Source organism: Schistocerca piceifrons, chromosome 4, assembly GCF_021461385.2.
Source record: "Schistocerca piceifrons isolate TAMUIC-IGC-003096 chromosome 4, iqSchPice1.1, whole genome shotgun sequence".
In the NCBI taxonomy this organism is placed as follows: domain Eukaryota; kingdom Metazoa; phylum Arthropoda; class Insecta; order Orthoptera; family Acrididae; genus Schistocerca; species Schistocerca piceifrons.
Window position 1 is genome coordinate 525,152,106 of NC_060141.1, and position 23,242 is coordinate 525,175,347.

Sequence of the window (23,242 nt, forward strand, 5' to 3'; positions counted from 1 at the left end):
GAAGGGAGAAGAATAATAAGGCGAGGGGGACAGGCAGCATGGGCAGCTGTGAATTGTGGGGCAGCAAGGCCTGATGTGAAGGAAGGACAACATGGAAGTAAGTAAGAATAAAGTTTAACATCCCATCAACAATGAGGTCTCAGACACACAAAACAGCCTCACACTGAGGATGTTTAGGGAACGAAATTAGATAAAATCTCTGAAAGGAACCATCTTGGCATTTTTTTAAAAAATTAATTATATAAACCATAGAAAACACAAATATGGGTGGACAGACCTACACACCACCTCACTTGGTTTTTCAGAGAAAAAGAGAGGGCAGAAAGTGAAGTTCAATTCTGTATGTTGCAGTTAGAAAGGCCTTGTTCTTTTTGGTTAATCACTGTTCTCCTCTCCTTATTACAATTAAACAATTTATTGATAAGCTTTTACAGCCACATGTCAAATTTGTTGTCCAGGAGTGACAATATGGTTCCCAAGAGCTCCTGATTCAAGAGATAAGCTAATAATAATAATAAAAAAAAGAAAAGAGTCTTCAACATGGAATACTAGGTGAATGCACTAACTCAGCCACTCAGAAGCATGCAAAATTCATCACAACTGACAACTGACACACTGCATTCAGCCTTCACTCAGCTCTTAGTCTCTTCCACATGTACAAAAATATGCAACATATAGATACTAACAAATGTTCCGAATTAGCTGGCAGTCCTCTTAATATATGATTAATCCAATATAAAAGCAAAATATTAATGACAATTATCACAGCACTCCCTGTAAATAATTTTAATAATACTGACTTCCATTTGGAATTCGGAATATACTGAAAAGAGATAACTACAAAACTGTGATGTGGACAAGTGCATGTAATATGATGCAAGGTATTAAATGACACATACTGATCTTATTAAAGTTTTCAGAAACTGTAAAATATGTAATTTTACCTTTCAACTTAACAGCTGAGACAGTTACAATGCTATTCACTCCTCCTGCCGCAGCAATAGCATCTTCCTTCTTTATGATCTGTACCTGCTCACGCCATGTGTGTGGAGTTATCCCTAAAATAACAAAGTTGTGGTAAAACACAATTTACTCAAAATACTTCAAGGTAATATCACTCTAGGTATAATTGGGAGTAACATACACATATTTTCATGCTGAAGTGCATTTTACTTATTGCTTCAGTACAAGCAGAAAACATCTGAGGTGGTGGTATTGTGAATGATTTTGAGTACAGAATTACATACAAACATAAAAACACATCAATTTTTTTAGAAACCTTTCCAATTCTCACAGCCTTAGTCAGGTTCAGATTCACTGGTGATATCTTCATGATCTGGACTCAGGGCCAAGGCACCCTATCCTCATTCCTTCACAACCTCAACTTGTTCTCTCCTATCTGCTTAACCTGCTCCTCTTCAATCCAGCACGCCAACTTCCTGTACACTGACATCGGCTTCCACATCTCTGTTGGCTCCATCCACCTCTGTGCACATTAAACCCACTAACCACCAACAGTACCTGTACCATGCAGCCAAGCATAACATGCTCGTTTCGACAGCTGCTTCACAACGCAGGCCATCTGGATCCTTCCCTACAACACCAGCTTCCCTGAATTATGCCACATTCTTCACTCCTGTAATTGTCTTGGCCTTGATCTCCTGTAGTCCATGGTCCCACACTCTCCACCCAACAGTTTCCCCTCCAGTTATCTTGTCACCCCCCCCCCCTCCCAATTCACATACACATCTGGCCTTCAGCATGTGCCCCACCTGCTCTGACAACTGCAAATCCCATGCCTAGCCCTTGCATCTGCTACCCTCCCTCTCACATTCCTATAGCCAGCAAACCCACTGCCTCTCTCGTCCCTAGTAGCTGAGTGATTAGCCCAACAGAATCTCAATCCTAAGGGCCGGGTTCGATTCCCGGCTGGGTCGGAGATTTTCTCCGCTCAGGGACTGGGTGTTGTGTTGTCCTAATCATCATCATTTCATCCCCATCAACGCACAAGATGCCGAAGTGACGTCAAATCGGAAGACTTGCTCCCAGTGAACAGTCTACCCGATGGGAGGCCCTAGTCACATGACCACCCACTCTCAAATCCTATACATGCCTCCCACCTCTCTCCTCCCCTGCCCCCACTAACACAAAATCCACCCCACCTTAGCCCACCTGCTGAAATTCAGCACTGGCATTGGGTGTCCAGCCAGTGCCAAGTAGGGGCATAGGGGCATAGGTGTGTGTGTGTGTGTGTGTGTGTGTGTGTGTGTGTGTGTGTGTGTGTGTGTGCGTGTGTGTGGGCGCGCGCTCTAGCTCGAAAAAGAACTACTCCACAAGCTAGCAAGTCTTCTTTCTTTTTGAGTGTAAGTGTTGACGACTCAATGCTGCTTCTTATCGATGAGGGGTCTCCTTTATTTCTGAAGCATGTACAAAAACACATCAAATAGTCAGTATGTGTGAGATCTCGTCTATGAAGTTTACACTTTTTTCAACATGTAATGGATCTGGGAGATGTGTTATTTTCTACCGGATTTGTCGATACCAAATTTTAAATGTTTTCTTACGTTTCTGTCAGAATTTTTTTATTGTAATTTGCCTTATTATATGCTAATTTACTTATATTTTTGAGAGTGACAGCATATTGATTACTATTAGTAAATGTGACGAAGAATATCAAAGAGACCGATTACAAGTGGAAGCTTGTGTGTTGTGTAAAATGTCTTTGATGCTGGAGTCGTCTTTGACTGTAATCAGTCGGCAGTTAACTCTTGGTGTGTGTTGACGGTAGAACAATGTGCAGGTCGCCGTCATAAATAATTTGCTAGTGAACAGGAAAAATGAGTTGTGTTACTACCTTTTTTATACAAACTTCAAGAAGAAACCACATTCGAAGAAATGGTATTTGAAGCACCAAAAATGAGGCAAACACATTGAACCAGGTCATTTCTGCAGCCGACGAAACTGCATTGTGGAATCATACTTCCACTAGATGACTGAAGCCAAGACAAATATCATCTTGTAAACATTTCACGGAAAAGGTACTGTCATGAAATATGCCAAATTTAAGTAAATAAAATATAGTGATCATATTTCAACTGGGGGCTCGTCCGGGATTCCATATTTCAACTGGGGGCTCAGCCGGGATACCATATTTCAACTGGGGACTGTAGCCGGGATATTGTGTTCACGAGATCTTAAACAGTACTACGAGGAAGAAAATTTTTGTGTGTTAATACCAGTTTTTTCAGAATGTGTGTTACAGCATGTGTGTTCATCGGGAAGTAAAAGTTTTGGAGAAGAAATGCTTTGGCAAAAAAATATAATTTTCAACAGAAGAAAAAATTTCAAGAATTTTGGTCAATAATCACATGGATGGAAAACGTGGATTTGCAACAGTAGAAGAGTGTTCCAGATAAGTCACGAAACCCTCGTATTTTGTTAAAACAATCTGTTTATCATGTTTTGTATTGTTGGGTATACATTTTCTTTCTCCACAATGACTTATGAGATTTGCGAGAGTATTGTGCCTAAAGTAGAAAGTAGTAATTTAATAGACTTCGAAAATCAGGACAGGTCAAATGAAACAGAAAGAATCGATCAATTTGCTTTAAAAAGTTTTCTTGTAAATTTCACGAAAGAAATTAAACAATCAGCTGACGATAATAAGACTTACTGGGATGAAAAAATTGATAATATTTTGTTGCAAGTCCAAGCAGTCAATGCCCAAGTGGGTGATCTTTCGAACAGAGTTGGCAGTGTTGAGGAAAAAACTGAATCTGTGGAAGCAAAAGTAAATGAAATTGATGCTAAATTGAGCGATGAAATTAATACAGTAAAAAATAAGTCACTGGCAGATAGGGAAAGAAATTTAATTGATTTTAATGAGATAAAAGGGGAAATTAAAAATTTGGATGAGAACACAAAAGTTTTAGTAAAAAATGTAGAACAAGAAACTGACAATCGTTTGGTTACTCTAGAAAAAAAAGTAGAGTGCAATGATTTAGAAAACAAAAAATCTGTCAAAGAACTTAGCGAAAAAATTGAAAGTTTTGACATTGAATTTCAAAGCAAAAATCACAATGTAAACACATGCAATCTTGTATCTAATATTCCAGTGAAGCACTTTTCGGCAGATGGACCCTTACACCCCACTGATTTTATACAGTGTTGTAAGGATTGTTTTTTACCTCACTCACCAGATGATACGAAAATTAAATTTGTGAAAAAATTCTTGGAAGGGGAAGCTTTGACTTGGGCAAACCAGATTTTAACTGTGGGGATGACCTTTTCAGAATTTGAATCAAAATTTCTGGAAAATTTTTGGGATGATCTTAAACAAACTAGAATCAAAAGTGAATTTTTGAATGGGAGAAACTATAGAGAATCAGATGGGAGCATGAAACAATTTTGCAAAAGTGAACTTCAAAAACTTATTCATTTAACAAAACCTTTGGATGACTTGATCAAAATTGATACCTTAAAGAGAAGATTGCCATCAGCAAGCAGTTGAGTTTAGTTCATTGTCCTGATAGTAATGTTGAGCAGTTTCTCAATTATATTGAAAAGTTGGATAGGGTAACAACAAGAACACACAGTGGGTTTACTCAGAAGGGTAATGGTCAAAATTGGGGAAATGATGTCTTTCAAAAAAGGGAACAAAACAATTATCATGATGTCAGTCAAAATTCAGGGGGATATAACAATTTTCAAAAGAAGGACCATAATTTTCATCCAAAACAAGAACAAGATTTTCGCGGAAATAATCAACAAAATAGAGAACACCTTAGGGATAAAAATCACAGAAATTTTGCTAGAGATCAGTACAACAGAAACTACCAACAACCAGGTAATGTTTGGCATAGGAATGGGAACAGAAATGTTGATCAGAGACATTGGCAGAACCACAATCAGCAGTTCAAACAGGAATCAGTTGTGATTCAGGAAATAAAAATTGAGTAGAGGCCCCCTTGAAGGTCCGCAAGGTTGAGGCAGAAGGTGAGCATGATGAAAGGACCAATGGATGTTACTATCATAAACCCAAACATGACAGTTCCAAACCTAAGCTATCACATGAGGTTATTAGTTGTTACTTATTGAAAAAATGTCAAGAGGAAAATAATAATGATATTGATAAAGATAACATTTTCAGTAAACAAGAACATACAGTAGATAAAAGTAATTGTGATTCATTTAATTTAACAGAATTTTACACTTGCGCAGAAAAGAACAACACTTTGTCAGATGATGTAATTTGTAGTAGTTCAGAGACGTGTGTGAATGAAAGACAGAATGCATGCTGTGAGAATGAAAATATTGGTGAAAGGGATCTGGTAATTTTAGAAAGGGGACATAATATTTTGGGGGATAATTTGAATGTGTATGACCTGAATATGTATAATGATAATGATGTTGTTGATAAAGTTGGTAATGATGGTAATGGTATTGATGATGATGTTGAGGAAAGGTGTTTCATTAGTTTAAATAGGGAGTTGGGTATCTACATGGTTGAAAATGGATTAAATAGTGAGAATATTATAGAAATTCCCAGGGATGTTACCAGGATGAATAAGGCTCGCAAGCAGGGTGTATGTGAAAGTGTGAATTTTGATGTTGTTGGTAAAGAATCTGACTACACAAAGAATGATGACACATGTATAACTTCTAGCCTAAGTGAAACATTTACAGATACTAATGAAACACACACATTTCTTATGAATCTATGGCTGAACATTAAAACTATGTCTTTTGACAAGAACTTTAGAAAGATGCTTATTAATGTATGTGAAACTATATGTCCTGAGTGGTGGAAAAAGATTATTTTTGAAAAGCTGAAGGATAAGTACTTCAATAGTATACAATGAGATTTGGATGAAAATTCTTGGCTATTTGAGATAATAGAGAGTACTAATGACAATTTTGTATCTTGTACAAATTTTATAACTGTGACAAATAATACATATAATGGTATACCATATGATTCTGATAAGGATAGGTTTGGGGAAATTGAAAGTGATTTATTACATGAGGACACAGGTTCTGAGAAAAGTGATCAATTTTGCAGTCCTTATATAAACGTTCAAATTGGGTCATGGATTGGTAAATGTTTAATTGATACAGGAAATGAGATCTCGGGAATATCTGAAAGGTTAAGCAAGAAATTGAAAGAGGGGAAAGATTATGTTGAAATGCCAGTTGTTGGGGTAAAGAGAAAAGGTGCTACTGGGAAGAGCAGTAAATTGGTAAAAAGCCAGGCTTTAGTGACATTTTTAATTGAAGGCAAGTTGTTCACACATGGATGTTTTGTAATTCAGGAATTTAATTAGGATTTTCTTTTGGGTATGAATTGGATAGTAAAAGTAAATACAGCATTTGATTGGGTTGGAAGAAAACTTTTGATAGAAACTAGTGAAAGGGAATACATTCAGACAAGTTTTGTGAACACACTTGGTGATCAGAGTAATGGAAATTTTGACAGTATCAATTTACTAAAAGAAAATAGATTGGAGAATATTGAAATTCATAGATTTGATACTGATGAAGTTGAATTTGGGAATTTAGTAAACTTGAAAATATACCATATGTGTGGATGGATATGTGTGTGTGTGTGTGCGCGCGCGCGCGAGAGTGTATACCCGTCCTTTTTTCCCCCTAAGGTAAGTCTTTCCGCTCCCGGGATTGGAATGACTCCTTACCCTCTCCCTTAAAACCCACATCCTTTATATATAAAAACAAAGATGATGTGACTTACCAAATGAAAGTGCTGGCAGGTCAACAGACACACGAACACACACAAACATACATACAAAATTCAAGCTTTCGCAACAAACTGTTGCCTCATCAGGAAAGAGGGAAGGAGAGGGAAAGACGAAAGGATGTGGGTTTTAAGGGAGAGGGCAAGGAGTCATTCCAATCCCGGGAGCGGAAAGACTTACCTTAGGGGGAAAAAAGGACGGGTATACACTCGCACACACACACACACACACACATATCCATCCACACATATACAGACACAAGCAGACATATTCTTAGAGATAAAGGTGAACCGGAAAGTAACTGGAGATCTGGAATGAAAAAAGGCGAAAAGGTGTTGGTTACAGCTGGGCTATGTTGGACTTGGGTTGATAGACAACGATGTGCATCAAGGTTAGGTGGTTGTGTTGCAGCCAAAACACGTTAAAGGACGGAGAAATATGTCTGCTTGTGTCTGTATATGTGTGGATGGATATATGTGTGTGTGTGTGTGTGTGTGTGTGTGTGTGTGTGTGTGTGTGTGTGTGTGTGTGTGTGTGCGCGCGAGTGTATACCTGTCCTTTTTTCCCCCTAAGGTAAGTCTTTCCGCTCCCGGGAATGACTCCTTATTTGTCATGTTAAATAATTTCTTTACTTGAATTTTCTGTGTATGAGATTGATGGGGATGATCATTGCAACAACAGCCAGTAACAAGTCCACAGATTCAAAGAGTCCAAATTTGGAAGAGGTTATCAGACTGCATCATTAATGTACTAATTGTGTAATACAGATCCATTACTGAGTGTGGTCGGGATTTTGTTGTATATGTTCATAACAACAAAAGCCCTGGGGAGCAATTGTAATGGATCTGGGAGATGCGTTATTTTCTACTGGATTTGTCGATACCAAATTGTAAGTGTTTTCTTACGTTTCTGTCAGAATTTTTTTATTGTAATTTGCCTTATTATATGCTAATTTACTTATATTTTTGAGAGTGACAGCATATTGATTACTATTAGTGAATGTGACGAAGAATATCAAAGAGACTGATTACAAATGGAAGCTTGTGTGTTGTGTAAAATGTCTTTGACGCTGGAGTCGTCTTTGACTGTAATCAGTCGGCAGTTAACTCTTGGTGTGTGTTGACGGTAGAACAATGTGCAGTTCGCCTTTATACATAATTTGCTAGTGAACAGGAAAAATGAATTGTGTTACAACCTTTTTTATATAAACTTCAAGAAGAAACCACATTCGAAGAAAATGGTATTTGAAGCACCAAAAATGAGGCAAACGCATTGAACAGGTCATTTCTGCAGCCGACGAAACTGCATTGTGGAATCATACTTCCACTAGATGACTGAAGCCAAGACAAATATCATCTTGTAAACATTTCACGGAAAAGGTACTGTCATGAAATATGCCAAATTTAAGTAAATAAAAAATAGTGAGCATATTTCAACTGGGGCCTCGTCCGGGATTCCATATTTCAAACATTTATATCAAACTGTAACAGATGTTAACCTCTGTTTGTTCACTGAAAGGAGCAGCGCAGGTGAAATCTGACATACATTAGGGAAGAATATTTAGACAAGATTAGAAACAGAAAACAAGCTTGATGTGGTGAACAAATTAACATTTCCTTACAACAGTGAAAAGCCACTCTGTAGGAAGTAAACAAGTCCAATCCTTTTCAGATGGTTCAGTGAGACTATCTCAAAAGCTGATGGACAGCCATGAACACAAAGCCCTAGCAAAGGCAAACATCATAGCAAAGGAGAAAGATATGTACATGGGTTATTCCAGTTATGGTCTTCACAGTTCTGATTCCCACATTGAGTCATTGATTGTACTGTAGTAGGAGCTGGTAAGTAAATTAATGGCAATGAGTTGGCAAAGAATATTGTTTATGTTCAGTGGGCCATGGATATCACTTTTAGTAGTGCTAGGGAGGAGGGAGAAAAGATTTTTAGGTAGCGAATTCTTCATTTCAGCTATGGCAGTTGATAGTCAAAGACCTGGGTAATATTGGATGATACTGGAGTACTGACTAGTGGCCGTGAGGTTCACAATGCTGATTTTATTGTCACTAGAGGAGATGCTACAAGAAATGTGTCAGTACTAGATGGCCAGGATCATGTCTGCCTGTAAAGGTTCTGGCAAAGTTATCATATTTGAAACAACTATTTTTCATTGTAGTGATAGAACATAACATTCATAAATGTTCGTGCACTGACTGAACATTCAACTGAGGATGAGAAAGATGAGTACTATGAAGAATTAGATAGGGTAGTCGAAAGTATTTCAACAAGAAATTTAAGAACCATCCTAACAAATTTTAATGGAAAAATAGGTAAAGAGCATATGTTCACCCCCATTATAGGAAAATATGGCAAGCACTGCACCACAAATGAAAATGGATTAAAAATGATCAACTTCACACTTTCAAAGAACATGGGGATTTGCTCCCCGACGTTCCCTCACAAAAGAAATTCACGAAGGTGTACATGGTGTTCTCCTGATGGCAAAACTGTAAATCAGATTGACAATGCTATGGCAAACCAAAGATGCAGTTCATTCATAAGAGATGTCAGAATGTACAGAGGAGCAGATTGTAGCTAAGATCACTTCCTAGTGTCAGGAAAGATGAAAATTAAAATGCTTTGGAATCAACAACCAAAATACACACCAAAACCTACGTTCAATGTAGAACAACAGAAGGAATTGTCTGTTAAAGAAACCTAAGTGATTGAAATAAATAACCAGTTTACAGTACTGCAAGAAGCTGGTGAGGAAAATACTGTTGGGAAGGCTTCGGAAAGAATAAAGACAGTAGTAACAGATGCAGCAGAAAAAAACATTAGGAAGAAAAAGAAACTGATGAAACAGAAATGATTCAACAAAAAGTATCAGAAAGCAGTCGAAAAGAAGAAAGAGGCCAGGATGCTGTGGCTGAAAAATATGGAGAATGAGGACAGCAGAGAGACCTTCAACACAGTGAGAAGAGAGACAGCGAGAGTTCTAACAAGGGAACCTCCCCATCGCACCCCCCTCAGATTTAGTTATAAGTTGGCACAGTGGATAGGCCTTGAAAAACTGAACACAGATCAATGGAGAAAACAGGAAGAAGTTGTGTGGAACTATGAAAAAATAAGCAAAATATAAAAACTGAGTAGTCCATGTGAAGATAGGTAACATCAAGGATAATCTGAACTCATGAGCACCGTGGTCCCATGGTTAGCGTGAGCAGCTGTGGAACGAGAGGTCCTTGGTTCAAGTCTCCCTTCAAGAGAAAAGTTTTTCTTTATTTTCGCAAAGTTATGATCTGTCCATTCGTTCATTGACATCTCTGTTCACTGTAATAAGTTTAGTGTCTGTGTTTTGCGACCCCACCGCAAAACCGTGCGTTTAGTAGACGAAAGGACGTGTCTCTCCAATGGGAACCGAAAACATTTGATTGCAGGGTCATAGGACAATCGATTCCTCCACAGGAAAACACGTCTGATATATTCTATACGACACTGGTGAGGGCATGTGCATCACATGACAGGAATATGTTGTCGACCCACCTAACTTGTACACTTGGCGAATGGGTAAAAGATTCTTCTACATTGCCTGATTTAGGTTTTCTTGTGGATGTGAGAATTCCTCCCAAAAAAGTGATAAAAACATAAGAGTTTGTCACATAAACTGCAACAAATGAATCCAACAGTTTCACAGTCGCACACTTTTCCCTGTGCTCTGTCAAAACATGTGTTTTTAACGTTTTCAAATTTTTCCGTGTGTAGAGTGTCAAATCCTGCATATGTCCAAGCAAATCTGAACATGTCCTGGAATTTTGGAGAATGAAGTTGATTATGTGTGAGTGCCTGAACATTGGTAATTGTCTGAAAATAAAAAAATAAAATTTTACGCTCGAAGGAAGACTTGTACCAAGGACCTCTTGTTCAGCAGCTGCTCACGCTAACCAAGGGACAATGGTGCTCCTGAGCTCAGATCATCCTTGATGTTGCCTATCTTCGCATGGACTACTCAGTTTGTATATTTTGCTTATTTTTTTCACAGTTCCAAACAACTTCTTCCTGTTTTCTCGATTGATCTGTGTTCAGTTTTTCAAGGGCTATCCACTGTGCCAACTTATAACTAAATCTGAGGAGGGTGCGATGGGGAGCTTCCCTTGTAAGAACAGAGAAAAGGAAACTGGAGTCTTGGAATCTGTAGATGTGGAAAGCAGGAACAGACACTCAACAAAGCTGTTTCAATATACAAAGAACAGTAATAGAAGTTATCAAAGTGAAAAACTATTCATAAAAGATAAAAATCAAAACATGCCAACACAGTTGGAAGATATTCTAGCAAGATGGAGAGGATGGAGAGAGTATTTCTCAGAATTCAAGAGTAGCAGCAATAATACTGACAAATACAGAATGACAGAACAGAAATTGCTACACACCATTCAAAAGCTGAATAACAACAAGGCTGCAGGTGAGGACCAGATATCAGCAGACATGTCAAAAGTGGGCGGAAACAAACTACACAAAGAAATTTATAACCTTATCACAATGGTTTGGAAAACTGAAACATTGACCACAGACTGTAAAACGGCAATAATCTGCCCCATACACAAGAAAGAAAACAAAAAGGAATGTGGAAATTACAAAGTTCTGTCAATGATCGTTCTTGACAAAATTAAGTCTTACACAGGAAACATTATTCAAGAGTACCAGGTTGGTTTTTGACCAACCATTCCACAAATGATAATACGTTTACACTACGGCAGATCTTTGAGAAATTCTGTGAATTTAACAAAAACATCCACTGCCTGTTCATTGATTTCCAGCCAGCCTAGCACAGCATCTACACAAACAGTCTCTACAATACAGTAAGAGAATTTAGGATATCCAGTAAAATCATTAGGATGATGTAACACTGCATGGATAGCTCACAGGCTGTAGCGAAGTACAGAGGATCCATATCCCCCAACTTTCCAGTCAAAACAGTTACAACAGAAAGGCGCTCTTTCATGTGTTCTCTTCAACTTTGCACTAGAGAAAATACTTCAAGGGAGTAATTTACAGCTATACAACGGTCCACGATTCAAACACAGTGAACTAAAACTCCTAGCATACATAGATCATATAGTCTTACTCAGTAAAACAGATGAAGAGCTGAAGGACATGTAAAGATCTCAGGCACAGTGCCAGCAAAATGGGACTTTTGACAAACCAAGAGAAAACAGAATAAATGGAAATAGGTTGAGTCATAAACCCCTGTGTCCCTTCAAATTTCCACTTCACTACCACATCAGAAACAGTGCACCTAGGGATGTTTAGGAGTGTGGAAATCTTGTGTACAGACGTATGACAAGTGACACCCAATCACCTGAAAACGTTCAACGTCTTTGAGTTCTGCAGATCACACCATTCTGCTCTCTCACGATGTCTAATGACTACTGAGGTCGCTGATATGGAGTACCTTGCAGTAGGTGGCAGCATAATGCACCTAATATAAAAATGTATGTTTTTGGGGGTGTCTGGATACTTTTGATCACATAGTGTAAGTGTAATTAGCTTTGCTGGAAACCATGTTAATTAACGGTTATTAACAGCTGAAAACTTTACCACAATACAAGATAGGCAGCTTTGACTGGCCTTATCAGTCAAGTTGAAAATTCTGGCACCACTCACTAGAAAGACCAGCATTCAGACTGTATAGTAATGTACTTTGATTTCTCTGGAAGTAATTAAGGTACAAGTTCAGAAGCACCTAGACTTTCCACTGCAGATTTACCCATTGTACTTGTCAGAGTCCAGGTTTTACCCCTATTCTTTTGTCGTACAAAATTTTAAGCAGCAAATAACACATTTCACTAATCACACCATTAATTAAAATTTTGCATAAATTTTCAATAATGCTGACACTTGTACTCATAACTGGGTTATTCCCAACGAAAATGTACAAAATAGTTCCACAATCTCAGCCATTTACCTAAACTACCACAAATTTCTAAACTACTACATGAAGTGTAAACCATATAGACCATTCAAATTAGCAAAATCTGAACCACCTGTATTTCAAACTAAAACATAGTTCCTGAAATTACTATACGTTCATACTCCATTCTTTACAAGTTCAACCACACTCCGAAATCATCTTTTCACTTATCACTCTTAACACGAAAGTCAGCAACCAGAAGTTAAGTGAACAACACTGATGTGAAAGTTTGGGAACGTGCGATTACACTGATTCATGTTGGAGTCTGTTCTGAGACCAGACTCATGTAATAATCGAGTAATATCATGTAGGCTAGTTTAATGCCATCGCTCATACTCCCAGTGTATCCATGTGGGTCAATTAAGAGATTAGTTTCTATTAGTGACTTCTTGTGTAGTTCATGAATTTCCCTTTTGAAGCAATGTGTGAATGATTTTGATATAGTTTATGTACTTTGAGAGCGTAAAAACTCATCCCACCGAGTTGTACTTCAAACTTTGTAATATAGCCAGTGTTTATGTGAACCAAAGCCACAATTGTCATGTGTTTATTGTGTTGAGGGTTTGTCTGTGATTGTAAATATCCTGTCAATGTTGTACTGATTACTGATAGGGTGAAGGGACCTGCCTACAAAACTCATTTACTGTGAAAACTGAAACTGGTGGATTTAATAGCTCCAATACATATGTAAAGGGAAAATAAATGTGTGTGGTGAATATTATTATTGCTGACAGCCAATTTTTACAGCCATCCTACACACAGCCTACAATGATACTCCGAGAAGAATACGAAAGGTTTGCATAGCTTGAGTTCCCAAGGTTTCTCAAGCAGTACAGACTGTGAGCTGCCATCTGAACTGGCAAATACAGCATGACAATGAAACTGCAAAAATGTCCTGCAGTCCAGACATCAGTGGAGAAGTTGCCACATCACCAGATAAAAGTCAAACCCAGTGTCTTAACAGTTTTTCCACTCAATTTCAGCAAAATTTTTGCAAACTACCTAATTATCCTGGTTGTTTTTCTTTACATGCTATACATAGTTGCCCACATTATAATTATGTCTGTCAACAGTGTTTTTCCAGGTTCTATAGCAGATGTACGCCAGAGCCAGACACATCATCAACAGTCTAGTGTGCCGATGCAAATAAATGACATCACAGGGTCAAGCATAGCCCCACATAGTCTTACAATATCAGAAACAGTTCATTGTATACCCATTTTATTCCTTTCTGATACATGGGTCCCCATCTCAATTATTAATCAGCCCACATATCTCAGATTGGGTCTCCACCCTTAAAATCAGTAGCAGCTAAACTGAAATCATGAAATCTCAATACTAGGCCAGGTAGTTCTGGAATTAACATACATGCCAGAACCAGAACCCTTCCTGTATTTGCAGTGGCAGAACCTACAGTGGAAAATAGCTTTGGCCAGCATGCATATAGAGTACAGCCTTTGGGTGTTCCCTCCAACATTGTCCAATAATTCAGAACACTGTACCATGTGCAGAAGTGGATTCTTTGTGTCTCCCTTGGCTTGGAACACACTTATAATTTTTTCTCCCACATTACATTAGAAGAATCGGCAGCATCAATTTTCTTTTCAAAGCCTGGCATGCATCTTTTGCCTTGTAGGATGAGGTTAAAGTAGAACTAGATCACTTAGAGGAGATAAAAGTGCTGAATCCTTAACACAGATGGGCAACATCTTTAGCCATCATTGTAAACCAGTTGGTGTGTTACACCTTTGTGGTGATTTCAAAAATATAGCATGCTCTTGCCATCATTTAACTTGAAGTCCAAACCATAACAAAACTCTGTTTCATACACACAATTCAGTGTTGGATGTTAATATAATGTTAATTACTAGATTAAATCCCAGAAACAATTGAGAATCAAATTACAGTTCCTTACATTTGTAATCTAACAGTCACAAAGTAAGTAAACAACTCTTTATTAAAAAGGGAACATCTTACATGTTTGCTGCTGCCATGCAATGGAAATGTTAACTATCTCCCACAACACTTCAGAATTAGTATCTAGGCTAATTTACAAGATCATAAATAAAAATTACAATAAGTACTGGGTGGTTATAATTAAACTGATGATGTCCTGAAAGCTGCAGTGTGGGCTGTATACATTGCAGAGTGCTGAAATATTGTAGGTGTGTTGATGGTCTAAAGGCAGTGTCTTTGAATAGTAATCAAAATGTCCTCAGTTCCATGTTCGAACCTCACCACTGCTTGAAATTTGAATAAATAAATAAAAAAATTTAAACAATCATCAAAAAAGGTGGTCCTTGACTTCCTGCATCAGAAGCTATCCTCTTTCTACCAATGGCCTTGTCAAAGAGGGCAGAGGAGTGGGCAGTTTCACCCTTAAGGTGGGAAAATGCCCCTGGAAGGCGGAAGAATCAACAACAATCAATGACAAGAGGATGCAGAAGGCAATAGAAACCACAGAATTAACAACGTATAATGTGTATGCACAGGATAAGTGGCCTGTAATTGAAAAATGTGTCATGATAATCTATCCATTGGCAAAAGATTGCGGGCAAGCCACCCGTTTGGATCACTAAGGAGGGACTGCCAAGTGGGAGGTGACCACGAGAAAAAGATTGAATAACTAACTAAGGAATAATGTTCTATGAGTCAGGGCACGTAATGTCAGAAGCTTGAACGTGGTTGGAAAACTAGAAAATCTGGAAAGAGAAATGCTAACGCTCAATCTAGATATAATAGGGGTCAGTAAAGTGAAATGGAAAAAAGACAGTGATTTCTGGTGAAACGAGTATAGGGTAATATCAACAGCAACTGAAAATGGTATAATGGGAGTAGGATTCATTACGAATAGGATGTGAGTTACTGTGAGCAGTTCAGTGTTAGGGTTGTTACCAGAATTGACAGCAAACCAACACCGACAACAACAGTTCCGGAATACATGCTGATGTTACAGGCAGAAGATGAAGTGAGAGAGAGAGAGAGAGAGATATTGAATGGGTGGCTCAGTATGTAAAGGGATATGAAGATCTAATAGTCATGAGGATTGGAATGCGATTGTAGGGGAGGAAGTAGAAGAAAGGGTTATGGGAGAATATTGGCTTGGTAATAGGAATGAGAGGGCAAAAAGAATAATTGAGTTCTGCAATAAATATCAGTTAGTAATAGTGAATACTCTGTTCAAGAATCACAAGAGGAGAAGGTATACTTGGAAAAGATCAGGAGAAACGGGAAGATTTCAGTTAGATAGTTTGGCAGAGATTCGGAAATCAGATATTGGATTGTAAGACAGACTCAGGAGCAGATATAGACTCAGATCACAATTTAATAATGATGAAGAGAAGAGACACACACCAATTAATGAACATACCTGCTGAGGCTATGGGTACTGCTATAATGAACAGCCCAGTAAGCATTTCAGTTGAAGAGGTGCAAGGAAGGCAGTTGCGAAGAAACTATGGATAGCATATGAAACAGTTCAGCTAGCTAATGACAGAAGTAAATACAAAAACATTCAGGGAATTACAGGAACACAAGTAACTTAGGAATGAAATACACAGGAAGCTCAGGACAGCTAAAGCAAAAGGGCTGCATGAAAAATGTGAAGAAACTGATCACTGGAAGGATGGACACAGCCTATAGAAAACTCGAAAGAACATTCTGTGAAATTTAAGGCAAGGGCGCTAACATTAAGAGAACAATGGGAACTCCACCGTTAAATGCAGATGAGACAGCTGGGAGGTAAAAAGAGTACATTTAAGGTCTTTATCGGTGGGAAGATCTGTCCAATGATGTAATAGAAGAAGAAACAAGAGTCAGCAGGAAGAGATAGGGGGTCCAGTATTAGAATCAGAATTTAAAATAGCTTTAGAAGGCTTGAGGTCACATAAGGCAGAAGAGATAGATAACATTCCATCAGAATGTCTAAAATCATTAGGTCAGGGGCAATGAAACGACTATTCACGTTGGTGTGTAGAATATATGAGACTGGCAATATACAATCAGATTTCTGGAAGATCATCATCCTCACTATTCCAAAGATAGCAGGAGCCAACAACTGTGAGAGTTACCAAACAATCAGTTTAACACCTCAAGCATTCAAGTTGCTGACAAGAATAATAAACAGAAGCAATACTGTTGGAGGAACATCTGCAACTGAGGATTATAGCAGAGGTTGAAAATACTGCTACAGTTGAATGGTTGTTTTATTTAACACACGACCAGTTTCGGGCTCTTATACACCCATCTTCAGGTGTCGTAGCTTGGTGCTGTGACCCCGAGCACCAAATTAGATGAGTACAAGATGCCTGAAACTGGTTGTGTGTTAAATAAAAGAACCTTACAACTGTAGCGGTATTTTCAACCTCTGGAACATACAGAAGAATAGCAAACAAAATTGAGAATCTGTTAGATGAAAACCACTTTGGCTTTAGGAACAGTAAAGGCACCAGAGAGGCATTTCTGACATTGCAGCTGATACTGGAAGCAAGACTGAAGAAAAATTAGGATATGTTTATTGGATTTGTCGACCAGGAAAAAGTGCTCAACAATGTAAAATGGTGCAAGATGTTCAAAATTCTGAGAAAAATGGGGGTAAGCTATATGGAAAGACATATAAAATACAAAATGTACAAAAACCAATAGGGAACAATAAGACTGGAAAGTCAAGAACGAAGTGCTCTGATTAAAAGGGGTGTAAGGCGGAGATGTAGTCTTTTGACCCTATTCTTGAATCTGTACATACAAAAAGCAATGAGAGAAATAAAAGAAAGGTTCAAGAGCCAGAATAAAATTTACGGTGAATGGATATCAATGATAAGATTAACTGATGATATTACTATCCTCAGTGAACGCAAAGAAGAATTACAGGATGTGTTGAATGGAATGAAGAGATGTTTGCTAGTATTATTAATTTGAGCAAGGAATTTCCGAGAATGTATACGTTTGGAGCACAATATTGTTGATAGTGAGACATGGACTGTGGGAAAACTGGAACAGAAGAGAATCAAAGCTTCTGAGATGATGTGCTGTGGAAGAATGTTGAAAATTAGGTGGACTGATAAGGTAAGGAAAGAGGAGGTTCTCCAAAGAAAAGCCTAGGAAAGGGACATATGGGAAACACTGAAAAGGAGAAGGGACAGGACGACAGGAGATCTGTCAAGACATCAGGCAATAACTTCCAAGGCACTGGAGGGAGCTGTAGAGGGTAAAAACTATAGAGGAAGATGGAGATTGGAACACACCCAGCAACTAACTGAGGACATAACTGAGGACATAGGTTGCAATTATTATCATGAGGTGCAATTGATAATCTGAGGTGACAAGGTTATCACAGGAAAGGCGTTCATGATGGGCAGCAACAAACCCATCAGAAGACTGACGACTCAAAAAAAGCAGTCAGAATGTGGTGTGGGTGCAGGATAAGGGGAATGATCAAACACATGATAATAGTGTTACTGACATGTTTATTAGGATACACTCAAAGTTATAAAATGTGTTCAATACACAGTCTCCTGACTCAGCAACATGATGCTTACTTAAAGCATGGTTGCTTGCAGCATATCCAGTGTAAGCAGAGTGATATGTTGTCTTATGCTGTCCCACATATAAGGAAGAGTCCAGATACATCCCTGATAGACTTGATCTCTCAGATATCCTCAAAACCAGATGTCACATGGATTTAGGTCGGGGAATTTGAAAGACCACACATCTTGAAACTGCCTGGAAATGATGCAGTCATTACCACAGGTTTCTCGAAGTTAATCTTTCACCTGCAAGCAACATGTGGTGTCATCCCAACTTGCATGAAAATCGTGGTGTGGACACAGTTGCATTCTTGCAAAACTGTAATCACATGTTACACAAGGAGGTCCTTAATAAAGTACAGATGTCACTGTACACCTAACAGGCCCATAAGGCATCATCTCCTCAAAGAAAAATGGACCGAGAATGAAGGAGCTTGTGAAACCACACCACACAGCCACATAAGCTGAGTCCAATGGATGCTCCTGCACAACAAGTGGCAGAGTAGAACCCTATGTGCAACAGTTCTGTGTATTCATGGCAGCATGCAGAGTAAAACGTGCCTCATCTGTCCAAAAAATATTCCCTGGTCTCAAATCATACATCTCAACAAATGCGGGGGGTGGGGGGGAAACATGACAAAATGACAAATTCATGGTGTTGTAGCCTACCTTGGGGCATCATATGGTACACATCCTGAATCTTGTACAGATACGAGTGTAAAATGCACCCAATATCTTTTGAACTGTTGACCAGAGGAGAGAGAATTCCCATGACACCGCTTGAGCACTTGCTGCAGAATTTGAGGCATGTGCTGCACAGTCAACTACAGGTACACCAACTTCAACAACTGGCATGGGAATGGGACACCTCCCTGCCCCTGCTGCACCACCTAATTTACCCATTTCTTCACACTTCTTGATCATATTTTTTAGCTCACTTATTGACACGAGGTCTCCTCACAGCTGTTTTTGTTGGCGATGTTCCCACAATGTAGTGCTGCTACTGCTGCAATTCAGATTAAAAAAAAAAAAAATTATCAGCAGTGCATGGCCTTTCTTCTCAATACCATTGCGCTTTGTATGGAAAACTTCAACCTTTATAATCCTTTGCACCAGCTATGTCACTTCACACAAGAAATCAACACACGTCATCAAGCGACAAACAGCATACTAACATCAAAACAGGAAACATCTCACATTCTGTTTACTGTGCCATATTTTCACCTGGTGACACAAAGTGGAACTACTATTTTTTTTTAGTACACTCCATGAGTGCACCAATTAATGAACATACCTACAATGTTCTGGCATCCTGCGATGTATAAAGCCGTCACTGCAGCACTCTGAACATCGTCAGTTTAATATAACCACCTGATATTAAGAGTGTAACTATGACAACAGCAAAGAAAACTAATGAGAAAGAGGTATGTAAGTAGCAAAGACCAGAAAGTGAGAAAATTACACGCAATGTAGAAGCAGCAAAATAAAGCTACACAGAAATTACAGGAACAACTGTAAACAAAAGACCAGTACATGAAAGCAGAACACGCAAAAATTGCAAAAAGAACTAAAATAAAACATAACTTAATGGCATTACTAATTTGAAAATCTTTTGCAGGCTCCCAAGATGGATGTGAAATGAAGAAAAATCGTTTTCACCACAATCCTGAATTACATTAATTACTGGGGAAGCAGTCTATAGTTTGACATTTACATAGTGCTACCTCAACAACATAATTTGTCAACAAAAACATGCACAAGAGAATGATTATTGTTCTATAACAAAATTACTTATCAACAGTGCAAATTAATCCTTTCCTACAAAAGTCTATTACAAAAGATATGTTCTGCTAGCCCTGTTTTGGCATACATTTGTAACTTCATTCAACAGATTCTCTACAATTGCTGTATTTTGCTTGCTTACTTCAATTATTAATTTTTATGAGTAGTACTGTTTGTTTCAATGTCTGAATAGGAATTGTGCAGCAGGTTTTGATCTACTAAACATTTCCTGATTACCTATAGAACATACCATACAACAAGCCTTTCTGCTCTTGCCTATCACCTTTGATACGAGGAACTGAATTGATCATTCTTTTTTTTGAACATTCATTCAGGTTCTCCTTTCACTATTCTTTTCTTTGGCTCTATGTGACAATGTTAGCTAACAAAATGTTGTGCACTATTGATTCTGATACAAATTATGTATTTGGTGAGCACTATTCTACATATATACATAACACACTCCAGTGGCATTCCTGATTACAGATCATGCGAATTATGATTTACTAAGCAAAAGTGACTTATAAGTAAGCATGCTTCTGCCCACTTGTGGATTTCTGCTGTTCTCGGCATGACTTGATGTGTGCTGGTGGATGCTGTTTGTGAGAAACATGTTCATGCTGGCTGTATCGTTTCTGATTAAGACGCTCAGCAGAACAAAAACCAGGAAATGCTGGTATTGCATCTGCTGGAATGACTGCAACATGTTTTTTCAGCACCACATTGGTGGATGCGACTGATGAACTAACATCACTTCCCGATTCTTCAAAAGAGCACACATGCTGAGTAACTACTGGATCATTATTTCTCACACTCTCCCAGAATGCCAAGGGTTGAGAATGGGATGAACCATCTGCTGCAAAGTAAACAAATTTGAACAAACAATTTGCAATGTGGAAAACAGTGTTTCTCATTGAGCAATGGTTTAATCCCCTGTTCCTGATTTTTATGACAAGATTACTTTTATTTTCATATTTACAATATTATTTCATATTGTTAGGTCTATTCAATCTCTTTCCCTTTCCAAATCGTCATTTATAAACTGTTTTTCTGGTTTTAACAGGAAAATTACTTTCTATTATTAAATAGAGATAGTTGTTCACTACTTAAGTCAAATTCAAAATATTATAAGCAATATTCTCAATATCAGCAATACTACTCAATGAAAAAAATAATAATTTTAATTTTTGCCACATGAGAAAATTGCATTAAGTGCCAAGCTGAAATAAATAATGTAGAATCCTCTTGTGACTGCAAAGAAAACAAAAATTTGGACATTGTAAAATCTTACCTTCTTTTGAAATGCATACATATCTGGTAACGGCCGAAGGTGTTGGATTTGTTACAAATTTCTGTTTTCTTGGAACACCAGCAAAGGTATCAGAAATGTCTGTTGTATTCAAGAACTCTTTCGACATGAGTACAAAAGACACAATGTCACCTGCAACACATTTAATCGTGTGTTAAAATAAAACAAAAACACACCTGCAACACAGTTAATCATGTGTTAAAATAAAACAAAAACAGAGCATACCAAAAAAGTGCAGAGAATGGGATTTTATCATACATTAACATGAGGTAACACTGCACTGTCACCATTAAAATAGGAATGAAGGTCAAATATGTATTTACAGGTTACTGGAAATACGAATATTTTATGTGTTTGACACAGAACTTCAAAGTTTCTGCTTTTACATCTCGTACCATGGGTAGTCAGTCAATGTTGGCAACCATGTCTGCAGTACAAAACAGAATGAGTGGATTTTGCAAAACAGTCCTTTCATTACAAATCCAGGAGATATTCCTTTGTCCCATTCCAATTTACCTTCTGTTTTTCTGTCAAAATTGCATTTAGCTCGTGATATACCTGCGTACATGATTCCTTGACACACACATTACATTTCTTTTTCTTTTTTTTTCTTTTTTCTTATTTGCAGAGCACATTTTGGGAACTTTCCACCATCATATTACATTGTAATTTACAGAATGTAACAATCACAGATTTTGAATATAGACTTGTACCACAAGTGAAATGTGTGAGAGACATTTAACATCCAGAAGAATGTATTTTCAAAATGTGCAATAGTGAATTAAAGTAATTCTTGTTATGTCAATCATCTTCCAGAAAATATCATTGAATCATCAGGAAAATTCAATAAACAAAACAAATCATAACTTCTGATGAAAGGATTAGCAGCAAAATACTTTACTTTGCAGACACCTTAAGGAAATTTAGATAGTCAAGAGTATTTTGTTTGTTTCATTAGTAGTGAAACCATATTTTGGGTGAAAGGATTCTGCATTGAAACTTGCATAAAAAATTGAAGAATTACAAGGAATGAATGCAATATTATTGTATATGAAGTGAAAAATATTACAAAAGGAACTTCATGTGTGCTCTCATTAACTCAAATTGGAAATATTTTTTATACAGTAATGATCTTAGGTACAATACCATACAGGAACAATGAACAAGAGTGGAGTGAATTTTAACTGCAAACATGCACCTGCCATGTATGCTGTATTGTGGAAATAATTATATTCCTCAAAAGTGATCACACCATATACTCACTCAATAATGACATGGAAGGCATGTGGATACCCAAATCACTCAACGAAGGTGTACTTGTTCGAACTTATGCATGTCAACTTAAGATTGCAATGAATTCTCGAGATGTACAGATCTGCAGAATCTGGCAGCCAGAAAAGCCACTCAGCAATGAAACCATGCTATAAACTGTCAGCCAATGCACTATCAGCTCAGCAATGTCAGTAGAGGCCTGCTTCTGCAAGTCAACTGGAGGGGTATCACGTGGACCCCTGCTACATGACCAAGTGACATACTGGTTATGCAACACCTGACCATCACCCCTGCTCCAGATGTTTTGTCACAACTTCGATACATGGGCTTTCTGCAACTGTCAGCCTATGGAATGGGGGATTTAAACTACCACGACCAGCCTGACAAGGTGTCGTCACATTTGGGCTGTCTTGGTTGGTTGGTTTGTGGGATTGAAGGGACCAGACTACTAGGGCCATCGGTCCCTTTTTCCATGAACTTGAAACCCCCCACAAGGAATAAAAACAAACAATGGAGATGACAAGAGACGACACAGGACAAGAAAGACACAGACAGAGATCAGACAAAAGGAATTAAAATCACACCAAGTGTGGCAGTGGTTGGCCGATTACGGAAACTAAAAAGGAAAAGCCAA

General features: G+C 38.0%; 1 protein-coding gene across 1 annotated transcript in view; it reads right to left on the bottom strand.

Annotated features, from left to right (window-relative positions):
- Positions 1-23,242, bottom strand: part of LOC124795979 — a 78,589-nt gene that overhangs the window by 34,586 nt on the left and 20,761 nt on the right. Inside the window, exons 2-4 of the mRNA XM_047260061.1 lie at positions 21,319-21,468; positions 20,575-20,883; positions 945-1,058 (exon numbers count right to left, since the gene is read on the bottom strand). Of these exons, the coding sequence (XP_047116017.1) occupies positions 945-1,058; positions 20,575-20,883; positions 21,319-21,445 (550 nt within the window). The 5' untranslated portion in view covers positions 21,446-21,468. The remainder of the gene's footprint in view (positions 1-944; positions 1,059-20,574; positions 20,884-21,318; positions 21,469-23,242) is intronic.